This window comes from Pezoporus flaviventris, unplaced genomic scaffold, assembly GCF_033815535.1.
Source record: "Pezoporus flaviventris isolate CSIRO_AGI_PZ_B2104156 unplaced genomic scaffold, CSIRO_AGI_Pfla_v1 ptg000005l, whole genome shotgun sequence".
Lineage (NCBI taxonomy): Eukaryota > Metazoa > Chordata > Aves > Psittaciformes > Psittacidae > Pezoporus > Pezoporus flaviventris.
Window position 1 is genome coordinate 10,627,769 of NW_026892553.1, and position 17,432 is coordinate 10,645,200.

At 48.0% G+C, this 17,432-nt stretch overlaps 1 protein-coding gene across 1 annotated transcript in view; it reads right to left on the reverse strand.

Annotated features, from left to right (window-relative positions):
• Nucleotides 1-3,589: 3,589 nt before the first annotated feature.
• CD99L2 (CD99 molecule like 2) overlaps nucleotides 3,590-17,432 on the reverse strand; it is a 29,811-nt gene continuing 15,968 nt past the window's right edge. Inside the window, exons 2-11 of the mRNA XM_061445988.1 lie at nucleotides 16,584-16,649; nucleotides 15,525-15,563; nucleotides 14,059-14,154; nucleotides 13,392-13,469; nucleotides 12,233-12,325; nucleotides 10,039-10,101; nucleotides 8,956-8,991; nucleotides 8,738-8,857; nucleotides 6,155-6,220; nucleotides 3,590-5,788 (exon numbers count right to left, since the gene is read on the reverse strand). Coding sequence (XP_061301972.1) covers nucleotides 5,724-5,788; nucleotides 6,155-6,220; nucleotides 8,738-8,857; nucleotides 8,956-8,991; nucleotides 10,039-10,101; nucleotides 12,233-12,325; nucleotides 13,392-13,469; nucleotides 14,059-14,154; nucleotides 15,525-15,563; nucleotides 16,584-16,649 — 722 coding nt within the window. The 3' untranslated portion in view covers nucleotides 3,590-5,723. The remainder of the gene's footprint in view (nucleotides 5,789-6,154; nucleotides 6,221-8,737; nucleotides 8,858-8,955; nucleotides 8,992-10,038; nucleotides 10,102-12,232; nucleotides 12,326-13,391; nucleotides 13,470-14,058; nucleotides 14,155-15,524; nucleotides 15,564-16,583; nucleotides 16,650-17,432) is intronic.

Consider the following 17,432-nt stretch of genomic DNA (forward strand, 5'->3'; position numbering starts at 1 on the left):
GCCAGCAGCGAATTTTACATTGCCAAAATATGTTGAGCTGGTATCGAATTAAACTCTTCCATATTTTGGATTTCCTTGACATTTTAACTGTATATTAAAGCAAAGCGCATTATCTCTACAATGCAGTGCTAAAGAAAATCTTTTGAAGTTTTTCTTTTTACTGGTGCTAATAATCACAACATTTCCTCTATAATTATTGTAGAAGTGATGACTGGATTAGCTTGAGCAGTCTGGAATTCTTGAAGCTTAAATTCCTAGATCTAAAACCCTGGAATTCGGTTTTGCATTGAACACCACCAGTCATTTCAACTGACTGGCTGTTTATGCACAGGTTTCAACACAGCTCAGCGCACTGCCTCTGACCTGCACTGGGGAAAGGGTCCTGCTGTTCTGTGTGTAAGCACAGTGGATTTTTTGTACATACTTAGCATGCACATTTCCACAGGTGTTGTATAGCTCGTACATGTTAAGTTAAAGCATAGTTTTATATTGAAGAGGTGACTGTCTTTGTAGTCAGTCAGCTTCCCGATAATCAGACTTTTTCCTGTTGATTTAACAACTAATCCCATCATTATTTTTTAATAAGGCAGTATTGAACTAGTTGAGGAAAGAGCAGAACCCTGTTCTCCGGCTGCTATACCTTAGGCAGAACTATTCACTTCCGATTCAAAGCCTGGATCTTCTTTTGCTTTGCTCTTTGGTTTTGACTGTGCTGAGCATAAAGGGAATGTGTAAAGAAGCAGGCAGTTAAATTTGACCTGTAGGATTTTCTTATTGTGGATGACATGTGAGACTGGGAACAACCTGAATCCGGTGTCCCAGAATAGGATGAAGCCTTGGTAATCAACTGAAACATTTTTTGCTTGTAAAGTTAGTTAAGTGAATGGTCAGCATCAGACACTTTGCCATTTTAGTCTTTTTTTCAGAGCTGAATTACACTTTTTCAGTCACTGTAGATTAAAGTATTTTTATTGTTGCTTCATTAAAATGGAAGGCAGCTTTTAAAGCTGGTAAACACTCCTGTCTGCTTGGTTTTTGTCCCCTTGCACAGGCAGCTTTCCCCTCAAAGAGTTTTAAACAAGAAATGTTTGATTTTTCTTATTTTCTGAGAAAAAAATGTAGTAATTCATAGGCTTTATATAGCAACACAGAGAACGCTGGTTCTTCAAAAAAGTGGGAAATAGGAAATCAACAGGAGGTGTTCATGTCATTTTGCCCCGCAGCAGAGGACAAAGTAAAATGGGCAATTTGGAGTATTCCCCAGGTGAAGCAGTTCTGTTAAAAAGGAATGTCCATTTGCTGAGAGATCCCATATGCTGAACTAAGTGGGTGTTATATTAGAGATCTTTTGACTGCCAGATGGTGTGCAGTTGGGAAGAAAGAATTTTATTCCTACAAGAAGTATGAGTCAGAACTAGCTAGTTTGAAATATAAACCACCTTTCTGGGCTGCAAGACTAAGCACTGCATCATTGTGCAATGGTTAAAAGCTTTGTTTGCACTGCATGGGATGTGAAAATCCAAAGGAAACTGCAGGAAAAGGACCAAAATACAGCCATGCTGGGCATGGCCAGGGACATAGGGACCTATAGTCAAATTGCTGGATGACCGGAGGACAGTGTGTGTGTATGTGTTTGAGCAAATCCCTAACTTTACCATTAAATTAAAGTTTTCATAATGGTAATTATTTTCTCACAAAGCCCAGTTTGGTTTGGTTTTTAGATAAACTAGATAAAGTTTTTAGTGTAGGTGATGTCTCATAGAATCACAGACTGATTTGGGTTGGAAGGGACCTCAAAGACCATCCAGTTCCACGAGCAGGGATACCTTCCACTAGACCATGTTGCTCCAAGCCCCATCCAGCCTAGCACAATATAATAAGGGTATAGGCCACCATTTGCAGTTTACTTCCAACATAAAAAAAAAAACAAACCACAAAATAATCAAGTCTAAAATGTCTTACTTGTCGACTTGTTTTATTTGGTGTTTTCCAATGGTAGTCAAAATCTGATTTTTACCCCCCTGATCCTTACATGCACATATTAGCAAAATGAATCTTGATTTCCTACAAGGTAACGATCAACCTTCATTTGGCATAGATCGCTTCTGCATCAGCAAACAATACGCCTTGCTTTTAACTAAGGACTCAAAAGAAAAGATGCTCTGGTTTCACAATACCATGTTGCTGAACTTCCTTTGTTCCTGAACCTCCTTTGTTGCAGAAGCAGGTTTTTTAAGCCTCAGCCTGTTGACTTATCTTACTTTCTCAGAATTTGAAATGGTATCATGGACTAATTCTGTTTTTGTTACAACAACTGAGTAATTAAGAATGACAATATGGCACTTGCAAGAGTTCATTAGTGGGGCTGCATGAAAAGGACTTGAGTTGATAGTGCCAAAAAAATCTGATACTCATTCAAAGTCAGCATTCTCAACTGAAGTGTCTAAACCCAAGAAACTAATACAGTATTGCAAAATCTCCAATGAAGAAACTGCTACAGTATTGCCAAAGGAAAATGCAAGTAAGTGACAGAATAACCAGGAAAAGAGCTAGTTAAATTCTTTCATTCTCTGTTTTCTCTCTAATTGAGAAAACTTTTCTGAATCATTTTATTGCTACTTAAAAATAGCTTTAGTTAAGCTGAAGTGAGGTGGTAAGAAAAGAGCTCACAGCACAGGTAGTACATAAACTCTCAAGATAGCTGGATATGTAGTGTTTGGAGTCATGAAAAGAAAACAACAAAAAAAAACCAAAATCCAACCAACCAACCACTTTTCCAGTGTTTTATGGCCTTTTTTTTAACAAAGGATGAGAACGTTCCTATCGTATATACAGAACCTAAGGGCAGGATTTGCAAAAATTCCATATCCAGATTTAGAAAGGATGCCAGTTAAGTGGAAGTAGTTAGAGAGGTCAATGCTTGGTCACTTATTTCCCAACTTGGATCACTACTAGGGAAATACACAGGAATCCTCTCAGTTGTTATAATGCTTAAAATGCAGATGATGTGTTTTGAAACACCCTGTATCTCAGTGACTGACAGTTCGCATGGAGACAGACTGCAATAAAAACCAGTGTGAGCCTTCGCTAACACTTGGCATGTTAAGACTTTGACTTTCCTCTAGTTCTGAAGACCAAGTTTAATTTCTTTACTGTGGTATTTGTCAATATTTTCCTATTTTAAATCCCAAAGAAAGAGACCTGGAATTCTACTACTGTGACTTTGTGCTCTCTCACTGTGCATTCATGGTTTTCCACATACCTAGGTGTATGTATTCATAGAAAAGGCCTTGGGGAAGGAGCAGCTTCATAGTTTGAAAATCTGTTGGGGTTGTTTTTTTCAGTGACACAGCTTTTTATTAGGTTATTTTTTTTCTTCTCTAAACTGCAGTATTTGTGGACACATGCTGCTCCAATGTCCTAGTGTTCTAGAGCTTCCAAAAGGATGGGTGGGTGCTATATTCTGTAAGGAATGTTGGCCACTCCATTGCACTGTCCACTAGACAAACAGGGAGGGCACAGTGATAGAAATGCAATAAACCCAATGATCTGCATCTACAGAACAACACATCGGTCATCTGCAAAAGGAGAAAGGAAGTTATAGTCACTTGATCTAACCTAGGAAAACTGTTTTGAGTGATCCTCAATGCCAAGTTGTGACACTTCATCTACAGTAACTTTCTAAAAACCTTTTTCATGCTACAGCTGTCAAATGTGCTTGGGTAAGAAAGAAAAACAGGCGATGGTGCTTGGGAATGGCGATGCACAAACAGCTGTGTGGCTTCATCGGCATCAGCTCCTGCACGCTTATGATCCCAGTCCTGCAGACCATGCTTCCTCCATGAAGATCCTCTGGGAGTAAGCAAACACGGAGCGCATCTCATCTCTATTTCCTCTGCTTCCACTCCCTGAGCAGGCCATCATGAAATAGTTTTGTTTTCTAATCCAAACACACTCATAAAACAAAGCAACCATAGTTCACAGCAGCGCTGTTGCAGCCCAAGTGTTCTGAATACGAGACACCACAACACTAGAATTGTTTCCCTTATAAAACACTGCAGTTGTTCTGCTAGAGCTAGTGTAAGGCTTTAAAAATGCAAGTGTTAAAAAGAGCAGAAAGAATTGTGCAGCTATTGCAAAATACTTAACCATGTTACTAGGCAATTTCCCTCCAAATGGGGCTGTTAGGCGGCAGTGCTCCTAGGCTGATCCACCTCCCGCCAAGGCCTTCTGTAAGTAAGTCGTGTCTACCTGAAAGCTGTGAATTTCCACATCAAACCAGAAGGCCTTTTGTTTAATACACATTCACAAAGTATGGGACTGGCAGAACAGTACAAAATGCACACATTTTAGGTTTATATATAAATAGTAAGTACCTCTTACGCTACGTACAGTGAATTTGTCTTCACTTGAAGCATGCTTTTTAAACAATCATTGCTTTGGATAAATGTGTCAAGAAGTGGCAGTATCCACATTTTAGAAGGGCAAGGGAAGGATCAGAAACAAACACAAATTCCTGCAAGATAGCCAAGGTCTTGGTATTGGTTCCACGTTGTGCGAGCACTCAGACGGGGTTGGGGTGCTCTTGGTAGCCCAGTGTTCTGCTGAGCACTGCTCGCAACCCAATGCTCCCCAGAGAGCTGCAGGAGCCCCATGCAGGACGGTGAGGGAGGGAGCACCCATCCTCTCAGGAGATTCTGCCTTTTCTAAAGGGTAGCTGGTGACACAACGCTTTAGATCCTTTTTCTGCTTTGGGTGCCACGGAGTGCTCTCAACAGTTGTTGATAAAAGAAGAAGGTGGAGGGCTGCATCTTGCTAAGCTTGATTTCTGTGGTAGCAAGCACACAGGTCTTAACAGATACCTATTCTGTTTATTTATTTTCTGTGGGGTTAAATCTGTCATTTGTTCTAGTGAGGTCTGAACCTGTTCTTGAAAGCATCCAAATGCACACATTTTCCATTTTGGAGACAATGTAGACATGTCGCACAGACAAACTATATTGCTTGGCACCTTCAGCTCCATTCTGATCTCTAACACAGTCAAATATTCCAGTGGTATTTGCTGTAAGTGAGCACTGCATTCACTGCTGTATTTATGACTTGGTGTGAAAATCAGTTCCTTTTATTTGGTTAGAAGCCCAGTGCTGGGTGGTGGAACAGCATCCTCCACTCCTGGCTTGGAAGCAGGCAGTCACCTGCCTCAGCCTGAGGCCCCACCTGAGGACCTACCCATAGGCACTTCATTTTTAGGTGTAGCTATACTAAGGACCACAGTCTACCCTCAGGAAATGTGCAGCTGGAAGTGACATGCTCATAGCTGATAGCAGAATTTGGCTGGAGGTGCTTTACAAAGACTTTGACTCATTTCCTTTGGACTGCTATTCACAGGCACTTTGCTGGCCTCCCACCTGTAAGCTCCTCTGCTCCTTGGAAAAGACCTTGTCCCTTAAGTTAAAATTGGCCACTGCTGAAGCACCTTCTGTTGGTTTGCATTCACCTGGACATCAAACCTACCATTTACTTTGATGTAAACATGTACTTCTTTACAAAAAAATAAACGCACACAACCACTCTAACCCTAAAGCCTAGAGCAATAAGAAGCCAGTTCAAGCCTAAGTACACATTAAATAGCTTTGGAGTCAAATTAAATAAAATGCTAAATTACAAACATGTAAGATCTCCACTTGCTGCCGACTGATTCTTTTCTAGCCCTGGGTCATGCTTCACATCTTCGCACTGTCTTGTTTTGGTGGTTCTGCTGACTGCGTTTCCAGGGCTGAATATTTGACTGGGGAAAAAGAAAAAGTCGTGAATACAATAGCACATGATGAGACCTGAGCACAAGCAATTGGTGCCCGGTACTGGTTGGTTGTATGTGACATCCGATAAGCCTTTGCAGCAGCCTTGATTATGATTTTCTTGTATGAGACACTCTCGATGGCTGAAACCACATACTATTAACTGCCATCATTTGCAGCTGACCATGGCTTTCCTTTGTGGGCAATAAAGGGGGAAAACCAAAAAGCTGCAGCATCTCCTAAGTGGTGTTTTCATCACAGTGACACGGTGCAGCACGAGGGACTTTCTTACAGTCCCTCAGTAAAGCTGCCTTTGGGGCCAGGTGCAGACAGCGTAAGGAATGCAAGGTTCTCACCTTGGGGTTCCTCACTTACGACAGCTTCCATGTTTTCTCCTTTCACATACTCCGAGTTAAGTCCCTCTGAGAAGTAATAATAAGGAAAGTGAGATGGGAGAGTAGAAAGTTACAATGATTTGCTTTGATGCCTTAAATACTCTGGTAATGGGCCTACCTGCTGTAAAAGCAAAGATGTCTTTTTGCAACCTCCTCTGCATGAACAGCAGTATGGAAACACCAGCAAACCGCCAACGGTGCTGAGAAAGCATTGCTGGATTATAAAGTGACCAGAGAGGCTTGCCTAGAAGGCACAGCTTCTAGCAGCAGCCCTTTTTACTGAGCCTCTTGCTTTACCTTTACCTGCCAGGCAGCAAGGCTTGTTACTGCACTGAGGCACTCAACTAGGAGAGCATGGAGTGGGTACATCTTCTGGACAGGTCCGAGCACAGAGAGATAGGATCACTCTCATTAAAAGCTAAGTTATGCAGAGCTGTAAGAAGCAGTTTAGAGCAGGGCTGTGCTGATGAGGCAGGATCCCAGCGGGATCCCAAATCCCAAATAAGTCCCTTATTTAAATGCAAAGAAGTTTCCAGTGTTCGCAACAAGTGCACAGCCTGGCTGAGGGGCAGCGGAGGGCACTGGTGGGCAGTCCAGGGGATGTGCAATTGCACAGGGGAAGGAGCAGCACGGCTCACCATGGCCCACCTCAGAGCTGCAAACTGAGCTAAGACTGTCCTGGGTGTGCCATGGGCCTCAGCCAGCCTCTACAGCTCCTCTGAAGGACCCCTCTGGAGAAAAAGGCAGTGGTGGGAATGCTGCATCTCAACAGGGATGGATGAGGGAAGGGGAGGTGGCTTGCTGGTTTGTCAAAGGAGGATGAGGCTATCCATACTGCGTCCATGCAACATGCACTGTTCAGGTATCTACACTTGTTTACACATCTAAATGCAGCATAAAGCGTGGCAGGGACCTGTTATGCCTCACTCCCAGGGTTTGATGGGGCTCATCTGCACTGACAGTTGCCAGGGCTAAATCAAAGCAGTGCAATGGGAGCCCTCATGTAGCAATGGGGCAGTTTTAGATAGATATTGGCTAAAAAAAAACCATAAACCCTCATTGCAGCACTGACACTGCAGCTGCTGAGCCGTGGAGGAGAGGAGCTGTCGGGGCAGCACCAACAGCTCCCGTCCTGCCCAGGCATGCAGCGGGATACAGGAGGCTGAGCCCTAGCCCAGGGCACAGCTCACAAGCAGGAGATGCAGTGTGAGAGAAGAAAGTGGGATGAAGAACATTATGTGCATGTCCTGCGGAGGAATCAGCAAACACTCATCAGAACAGACTGAAAACCAAGACATGGTGCCAAAGCCTCACTCCAGCTGATGGGTGGGCAAGGAAAAGAGCTGAGCCCGTTCCTCTCAGCATCAGGAGGGTGGTCATTACACACCAGCGCTGCTTTCCACCACCACCACCCCCCAAGACATGTGTTTTGCTGGGATAACACCAAATGCAATTTATGTTTTTCAATAAAAAGCCACTTTTGGAGTGGCTGACGGCTCTCAGATTTCTGTCATGCATTGCAGTGCATCTAAGGCCTGACATTAGCCCAGCATGCCATGTCTGATGGCTTAAATTAATCCTCCTTTATAATTAACTTTAATTTCCTGCTGCCTTTCTGGGGCTTTGTGTCTCTCAGCTTCCCCCTCATCAAAGCCTTTACTCTTTTTTTTTATTATTATTATTTATTCTTGCCAAAATATCATTTAAGTGGGGGGAATATACAAGGGTGTTTCATTCCATCACATTCATTTGACTTTTCCTGCTGATCTAATTTACCAAAATGTTCCTGTTTGTTTCAGGCACAACTGGGAAAATAGCACAATTCCAACAGAAATCTCCAACCCCGAACACCCTTCCCCCTGAGCGAAGGAGACTCGCAGAACATTTCATTTGATTCATTTAAAAAGAGCTTTTTCCAGCTGTTTGCAACCACCCCATGAGGGGCTGCAGGAGACACCCCCCCCAGCCAGGCCAGTGCTGCGGGGTGATGCTGCTGGACACCTCCTGCAACCTGATGGGGCAGCTCCTGCAAACGGTGCTTTGTGGGAATGGGAAGCTTTGCTGCTTAATTTGCACTTAATTGCAGTGATTGCTGCACACCTGCAGCAGGGTGGGGTGGGCTCTACCACCCAGGGCTGTTGTAGCTGCAGATGGTTGCTGTGCTTCCTCTGCTGCTGCTACCTGGTGAGTTTTTGCCTCTTGCTGAGATTTTTGGGGGGGAGGGGGGAGGAAGGGAAGGTTTTGGTTTGTTTGTGTTGGGGTTGGCATGGGCTTTATCTGTATTTATCCTCTTTGGTGTTGCTGGTTTTATCTTTGGCTGCGACTGTCTGCGAGAGGCTCTGCAATGGGTCCTGGGCTTGTTGCTGCCCTGATGGGTGAGGGGTTTCAATGACCCATGGCTGGGGTTTTGGTCTGCTACTGCATGCCTGACACCCCACTTCTGTCTCCAGGCTAGAAAATGGCAGCAGGGCTCAGGGGGCAAACAGGGATGTGCTTGCTCTGTGCCCCTGAGATGCTTGGGGGGGGGGGGGGAGGATGACTTACGCTGGATGCTGAAGCAGAACTTCTTCTGCTGGTAGGAGATGTAGCTGGTGACAGCCCCGACGAGCGCCATGGCCAGGCCGCTGGCAATGCCAGCGATTGTCCCTGTATCTGCCACTGTGCCTGTGGGGTGCAGAGAGAGAGGGGTGCTGTGTGGTGGGGGCACACACCCCCCCATCCCACAGCCCCACTGCTGGCCCCACGGCCATGGTGGTACCTACTTCCACTGTAGTCGTTGTCGGTTTTGCCCCTGCTACCTGCAAGAGATACAAACCCATGAGAGCCCCCTGCCCCTCTGTTCCCCCCTGCCATGCTGGGCATCCTGGGAAAGAGCAGGGATGCAGGAGAGGGGCAGCACAGTCCCAGGGGCACCCCTGGGCAGAGGGGGGCACATATCCCTGTGGGGCACAGTTTCTCTGCTGACCCAAACCTCTGCAGCTCGTCCTTGCCTCTCAGAGGGGTCTAAACCTGCTCCTATCCCACTGTGTGTGCTGGGGGGGAGCTTCCGCAGGAGACACCTCTGCGGGCACACAGTGAACCTCATCTCAACCCCTTGATACCTCTGCTGCTCTCAGCATAAAGAGAGAACAAATGAAATGCTGTCAGACAATTACACAGCAGACTCGTGCCGTGACAGGGAGGTTACTGGCTACGCTCCATAATGTCAGGGAATCCTCACTTGGCTTGAAGTCTGGTTTAACATCACCTTCCTGGAGAAACTGGGCTGGAAGGAGAAGCTGCTCCTGCAGGAAGCTGCAGTCCTTACCGAGTCACTTTAGATCCTGAATTTATGGAAGCAGGTCAGCATTGTATTAATGCCTCTGATGTGGTTCGTCCTTGGCACGGGGATTCATTAAATGTTGATTGGGTTTGCGGTTTTCATCTCTTTACTTGACAGCATTTAATATTTAATGCTGTGGATCCTCGCAAATGCACAGGCTTAACGACTGTTGCTGTTTCCCTCCTTGCTCCAGCCATCGGTGGTTGCATGGTAGAAGGCAAATGCAGGCTTGCACCCACAGCACAGGGGTGAGCATCCAGGTGATAGTGGAGACGTGGGTCTCTGGTGGCAGATGGAAGTGCAGAGCCTCCGTGGCATCACAAATAAGCACCTCCAACCACTGGCACAAGGACCACAGAGGCCAAAACCACTGTGTTCCCCTGGCCCCATGGCTCAGACCCCCTCTCCCCACAGGAAGGCAAGTGCTGCTCTGCGCACTGTGCTTCCTAGGAGGTTGGTTATTGCTGATTACTGCCAGAGGTGCAGCTGTGCAAGCAGACAACATCTGTAGGTCGGTGCTTACCTTTCTTCTTGTCCGGACTGTAGCCGCCGTCCACAATGCTGGCCAGATCATCGTCTGAAAACCCTTTAAAGATAACAGGAGCAAAGAGTGGTTGGTGCTGAAGGGAGATGCGGTCCCGGTAGGAGGTATGGGGGAGCTCACCCCTCAACCCGCACAAAGCCAGATTCACCCAGCAAAACACCGAAGTGGCCATCCTGGGAAGGTGAATGCAGCCAGAGCTGCCTAGAAAAGTGTAACAGAAGGAAGAATAGCACATGGCTTGCTTGGGATGAGAGGGATCCCAACACCTGAGTGATTTTGAATGGACAGGGCCTGGGAATGGGACTTTGGGGGATTCTGGGCAGAAATCACCTGCGAGCACCCAGCACCCAGGGTGGGACTGGCCTCCTGCAAACCCTGCTCCTGGGGCACGGTTCCCTGCTGGGCAGGCGGAAGCTGCTCTACTCCTTTCACTGTTTTCTCTAAAACTGGCTATTCTGAAGAGCTGTGCGGGGCTTTCTGTGCAGCAGGACCCGGAGCAGGGGCCTGCACACCCATTTCAACCAGCAGCACCCAGTCTGCTGTCTACTCCATCCCTAGCAAGAACAGGGACAGGTCAATAAGCAGTTCCACTTCTCTTGTGATACCAGATGTTAACAAAAGGTTCAACCCCAAATTATTTTAAGCTTATAGAAGAGATAATACTGACTTTCAGTCTAGTTTGAAAGAAATAACCTGAATCAAAGTTTGAATACCAGTGTATTATTTTTTAACTGAAATGACTGATGTATTTATGAGCTCATTAGATGTTCTGGCTGCTCAGCCTTGGCTGGCAGTGGAGGGAGGAAGAAGCAGTTGGTGTGTACAGTGGCCACTCTGCTTCTGGTGGGCCAGCCTGGCCCAGGGTCCTGCAGGCATGGAGCTGACTTTCTCCCCTTTCCAGAGGGACAGAGCCGCTGCAGTGGAAGAGCTGAGAAGCAGCACATCTCGGTACAGGTGAAAATGTTATCTTGGACCCCGTTGTAGTGGGAGTCCTTGAATGGTTTGGGCTGAAAGGGACACTAAAGCTCACCCAGTTCCAACCTCCTGCTATGGGTAGGAACACCTTTCACTAGACCAGACTGCCGAAAGCCCCATTCATCCTGGCCATGATTAATTCACGTGGCATAAGTGCATAGAAACAAGGCCCGGGAATCAGCAGCTGAACGAGTGGCGCCGTTGAACCCCTTGGCTCAGTCCCAGAGGGGCACAGCAAGGCACAGGATGAGAGAAGAGACCCAAAGTTAAGCCAGCAAAAGGCTCCTCTGATGCTGCACCTACTGAAGGGTTAGTTTTGCTCTGACACCGGGAAGAGGCTGCCTTATTCATCAGCTTACCACAGAAACAGATTTATGCACTTAGTAATGAGTGTAAAGCGGAAAAGCAACCCTGACTATGCCAGAACACAGAGCGGTCCCAGGCAGTCCAGGGTGCAGCGATGCCAGGGAACGCGTGTGCTGGTTTGTGACCTATGCCATGTTCCAGCAGTTCAACACCTCACAGGAGTCTGAAACCTCAACAAGCCCAGAATATCAAAGTGCAGACAAGTCACCCAGTTAATTCAATCTCGTAAAATACCTGACTATTAATGACGCATGTGAGCGGGGTATACGGCCATCTCGACATCAATAAACTAGCCTTGCAAAGTCTGGTTTCCAGCTCAAGTGCTCAAGGGAACAATCCTCGTAGACAAATGATTCATTCACCAGAGTATTTTAGAGATGGAAAAGAAAATCTCCCAGCCTGTAGCGTATGTTACGCCCGGACTGAAGCCTGCTCTAGATTTATGTTTTGGCAATGACTGAGAACCCCAACAGCACATGTCCTTGGTTAAAAGAGCTGTCAGGTACAGGATGAGGGGAACTTAACACAGTCACCACAATTTAAAGGGTCAGAAGAGGCCCTGGGAAAGAAACCTGCAGACAGGCAACAGGTCATTAGGCAGAGCCCCTTTCTGCCAAGGATGGCAGAGGCAGGGGCTCCTTCTGCCCTGGAGGAAGGGACTGTGCTGCCTGCAACATATCGCATCCCTCCAGGACGCACTGGTGCGGGCAGCAGCCATGGGCAAGGCAGCACTTCTGCTCCCCCCTACCCTGTTTGCCAGGAGAACCTGTTCCTGGGAGGATCTCCCACAGGGCCTGGGGGGCAGCAGCACAGAGAGGGGAAGTGAACGTACCTTCATCTGGCCTTATGTCCGGCCTCCTAGCACCTTTCCCATCGTTCTTATCATCAAGGGCATCAGCCAAGTCAAAATCCATAGGATCCTTTGCTAGAAAACAACACAGGGGTTAGCAGTGCTGGCCACAGGCTGGGTTGTTCTTCAGTTAATTAATGAATCATAGAATCCTAGACTGGTTAGGGTTGGAAAGAACACTAAAGATCATCTTGTTCCAGCCCCCTGCCATGGACAGGGACACTTTCCACTAGACCAGATTGCTCCAAGACCCACCCAACCTGGCCTTGAACACTGCCAGGGATAGGGCAGCCAGAGCTTCTCTGGGCAGCCTGTGCCAGTGCCTCATAGAAATGCTCAGCTTTGCCAGGGAAAAGCGCTGATGAATGAGATGATGCACCCAACACAAGCATCTCTCCTGGTTTTGCTGTCCTGCATTGTAGCAGACCTTCCAACCCCATCCCGTTTCATGTGTGATGAGAAATATCACGTTCTTCCTATAGAAAGAGTCCCACGCTGTGGCTCAAGTGCCAGGTAGTCAGATAAATGAAGCTGGGTAGAAAAGGTCAGAGCCAGATAAGTGCTCCCAAGGGTGGAGGGAAAGGAGGTGTCTATGCCACAGTGACGTGCCAGGTGGAGCAGCCTGCGACTTGATGGCTTGGTGCTGTTTTCCTCTGTGAATGGCCCACCTGGTGACCTGAACATCCTGGCTCTGACAGATCAGCTACTACCTTTGCTAAACCGCAGCTAAAACCATGGTCCAGAGCCAACCCAAGCTCCTCATCCCTCCTGCCAGCTCGCACCAAAATTGATTTTTTTAGGTTTTTTTTTAAGCCTGGGAGTGCCTTTTGCCAAAACTCCGCCTGAAGCGGCAGCAAAGTGCGCACTGACAGGGTGTCCTGGTGGGATGGTACGCTGGTGGAGCCTGGAATGGCTGTGCTGTGCCATGCTGGGTGGCACAGCAAGCCCACGGCCTTAAAACAGGCAGAGGAATGCAAGAGTCCAGGAACTGCTGGGATGCCCAGGGAAGTGCAGGGCAAAGCCAAGATACCCTGTCTACCATGTGGTTTTTGTTGGCAATGCTGCCACTGTGGCACATCCCTCCACTCACGCCAGCAGCGGAGCTGAGGTGGAGCCACAGGGCTGGGGTGCTCATACTCACCTGGGTTATGTTTGGGGGGGGGCCTCGTAGTTTTTGGCTGCTTGGTTGTGGTGCGGATGACATCCCAAAAGCTGTTGTCTGAAGGGAGTTGGGGGGAAAAAAGAGACCAAAATGACATTACTCTCTGAAACATGCATTTGGACAAGAGCTGGGAGGGGAACCCCCTCCCTGCAGGGAGACAGGGGCTGTGTGGAGTGGTTGGTTCTGCGCTCTGAGCCCTACACAGCTTCAGCTGCCCCTCACACCAGGGACTCCACTGCCTGTTGGTGCCCTGGGGATGCTCAAGCTCTCAATGTGAGTGGTGGGTGCCTTCACGGGGATTCCCTGAGCCATGTTACCTGCCAGCAGGGACTGAACTTGGGAAGGGGACAAGCAGGGCTGCCAGAAAACCCTCCCCAGATGTGCCAGTGGGATTCATGCTATGACCCACTCATCAGAGCTCTGCCAGTGTGAGGCCAGTCCCACGCCAACCCTACCAGCTACCCATGGCATGCAGGAGCAGGACCAGGCACCACCAAAAAGATGCTTATGGATTTCTGTATGGATGTTCTACTTCATTGATGAAATCGGTGAGTGAAAACACTCCCTGTGGAGTGTTTTCCCCTGTCCAGAGCCCCAAGGCAAGCACACATGCACCCTCCACAGGGCACAGGATGCTCCACAGTACCTGGCTTTCCTGGCCTGGGGAAGGGCTTTGGAGTCGGCTTGGCTGGTTTGGTGGTAGTCTCCGGAATGGTGTCAAAGTAATCAGCCAAATCAAAGCCTGCTGCAGGAGAAAAGGGACTGTTAAAACACCCATCGCTTGTGGAACGGTGAGAGGCTTCCAGCAGCGACCCCTGCATGGCAGCTCTGCAGCTGCTATTGCACGACTGCTGGAGGCCACAAGTACCTGTGCCAGTGCAGAGCTGAAAAGGGCATCCAGCTGCTCCACTGCTCAATGACAACCATGTTGTAGAGCCTTCAGATCAACCTGGATACTGTTCAACTCCTCCTCCCTGAGCTGTGGCTTCTGCCCACCCCAAGGCTGAACCCCAAAATAACACTTTTGGGGCATCTTCTGGCGCAGATGAGAAGCTGCTGTGGGCATCCAGCTAGTGGGTGGGCCCCACTCTGCTCCCTGCATGGCCACCCATGAGTGACCCTGGGCTGAACGGAACACAGCAACACACCACAGGAGCCCTTGGTGCCATCACTCATCCAAAACACACTCCCCAGGGAAGAATTAACTTGCCAAGATGAAAACTCAGCCTCAGTGTACGTCCATTTCCCAGGGAGAGTTTATTGGATCAAACAGGCTCTTGTTCAGGCTGTGATCCAAACCCTGCAGCGCTGCACATGCTTCTGGCTCTTGTCTCTTCTCATCCCTAGCAAAGACCGTGGTGGCCAAGGAGCTGGACAGTCGGATTTGCTTAAATTTGTGCCAAGATCCTGATGCAGGGGTGAACAGATTCACTTCCGAGCACTCCCCCGCTGCAGGTTATTTCAGGCTGCCCCAGCAGGGTTGAGCAACCCTCGGCTCTTGTGACCGTGCTATATTTAAGTAGGTATATTTGGCCAGAGCTGAGCCAGAGGAGCTGCCAGCAGTGAAACTCGGGTGAATTTAAGGAGCTTCCTCAGCCAGGGCAGATGCTGTGGAGCCCGCCAGCCAGCACATCTGATGGGCACAGTCAGAGAGATGTTCTTTCCCTGGGTGGGGAAACATCACCAGGCTGGGCTTTTCTGTGGAGGCTGGAGTGAAAAAAAAGGAAGGAAAATATCCTCTGGGTTTCCTCCTGGAAGGAAAGCTAGCAAGTGCCATTCAGCCAGAAACAAAAGCTCTTGTGTAGCTGAGCAGTGATTTGTGCCTTTTCCATTATGATACTGCAAACTGCGCAAAATTCAGCCTTGGCCATGAATGCTCCACTGCCACTCACCTTCAGCATGGACAGAAATATCAATATTGCATTTACTCTGGCCCTACAGGGGAGTGCACGTATGTACACCAGCGCCAGCCTTCTTATGGGCAAGTGAAGGTGCCCCAAGGCAGCACCAGCCACACGTGGGCAGCCTGCAGTGGGGCTCACATGATTCACACCCCCCTGGGAAGCAAACCCCACACTGTGCTTAAATGATACACACACAAGAAGGTCTCACCTGTATCACCTGCCGGCTTCCTGGGGCCCACGGGAGTCGCTGTGACAAACCAGAGGAAAACCTTATTCATGGACATCACTGAAAACACATCACTTCTGTTTGAGAATCAAGGGCTGACATTCTGCTACAAGCTTTCCAGCTGAGCATCGCCGGTCTGCGTTTGTAAAGTCAAGAGCCCAGAGCCCCAAAACCCTGCAGGACTGAGCCCAGAGCTCTGCAGGGCGCAGCTGTGCCTGGGGCTGAACACTGCCCCTGTGCAGACCAGCATCCTGCCAAGCCGAAAGCAGGGAGCTGTGATAAGCTGCTCCCAGTTAAGACTCCTGGAGGCAGCAGCAAGGACACACACTGTACAGGGCACTGTGGAAAACAAGAGTAAGCTGCCAGGGTTTTGCTGTCCACTGCCAGGTCACTCAGTTAAATGACACATAATTTCCAGCCCTGAATTATGAACGGGAGGTTCCCTGTCAGCTGAAGGAGTTTTGGTGGCATGCTGATGCTCAGATCCCAGCTCCCCTGGCTGTTCCTGGGCTAAAACAAGCTACAGTCAGCCTTTAGAGGGAGGGATCATTTGCTTTTTTCACCCCCTGTAAAGGACTACCTATTAATAGTGATGACCATTGCCAAGTATATGAATAAATTATAAGCAAGAGTTGTGGCTGCTCTATTCCCATTAACTTCCATTTATGCCTCTGAATACTGGAGTGTTTCTGCTGGGCTTGTTTTCCAGTGCACTGGTACTGTGAGATGTGACCCTACTCCAGACCCTTCATTGACATGTTCAGCGTCACTGCTACCTCAGATCACTGCCATGCCTCTGTGTTTTGCTCATGGGAATCAGAAAGTGAAGGGCACACGGTCAGCAACCAGCTTCTTCAGGCCCATCTCCAGTCCTACCTGTTGGCAAGCCCAGATGGACATTGCACCTCCTCAGGCAGAGAAGTTGAGGTAGTCTGTATCCTCCACGACCCTCCCACCAGCACCAGATCCCAAAGAACAAATCGCATCCATGAACAGCTGTTTGTTTTCTCCTCTTTAAAACAAGAAATAAGTGTGACTTACGTCGCTTGGTGGTGTGGTCATACAGGGCATCTTCTAGGTCAAAGTCATCTGCCTTGTCCCCATGACCTGGGAACAAAGAATCGGCAGTGGTTGTACTTGCTCTGCACAAAGCAAACTACCTTTAAATACAGTATGGTCAGATTCATTTGCTCAAATTGCTTTAGTTTTTTGCTAGTTTTTTCCAAGCCTGACCCATCATCAGTGATGAGGAAGACATCAGCCTCCTCCGAATGCTGTGACTGTTAAATTGCAGAGCAGTCATCTCTGGATTTTCCATTTGTCTGCCCTAATGGATGCGGTATAAAAACACACGCTATGCTTAAATTTGTCAAGGAGAGCCTACCAATTCATCTCTTGGGCTGCCACTCATCTGTGGCTGTGCTCACGATTATATGTTTGCTAAACACCATGAAAACATTGGGACAGCACAGACAAACCGGGTGAGAAACAAAAAAGCCCTCTGCACCTCTTCTTCACAAGTGCCTTCCGACATCAAAGGCTTTGCATGAAAATGCTGCTGCTGGCTGCCAAGCACAACTTTACATTTCAGAGACCGCCCGCATCACTCTGCCTTGGTAATGCAAACCAGGCCTAAATCCCCATTCCAGGGATACAACTGACAGGGACAGACAGGGGTTTTTGTTAGATGCCTCACCACAACTCCAGCCACTTTATAATATCCCAGGGATAACTCGGCACTATTCCATGTTCTCCTGCAACAGGGCCAGCTAATCCTTCCTTTCTCTGTCCTTTTTATACGTGGTGTTAATTACTGTTGACTTACCCTAGTTCTGAATGTATTTGTCTTGATAAATTCATGCTTTTACATCTCAGAGCATGCTGAGTAAT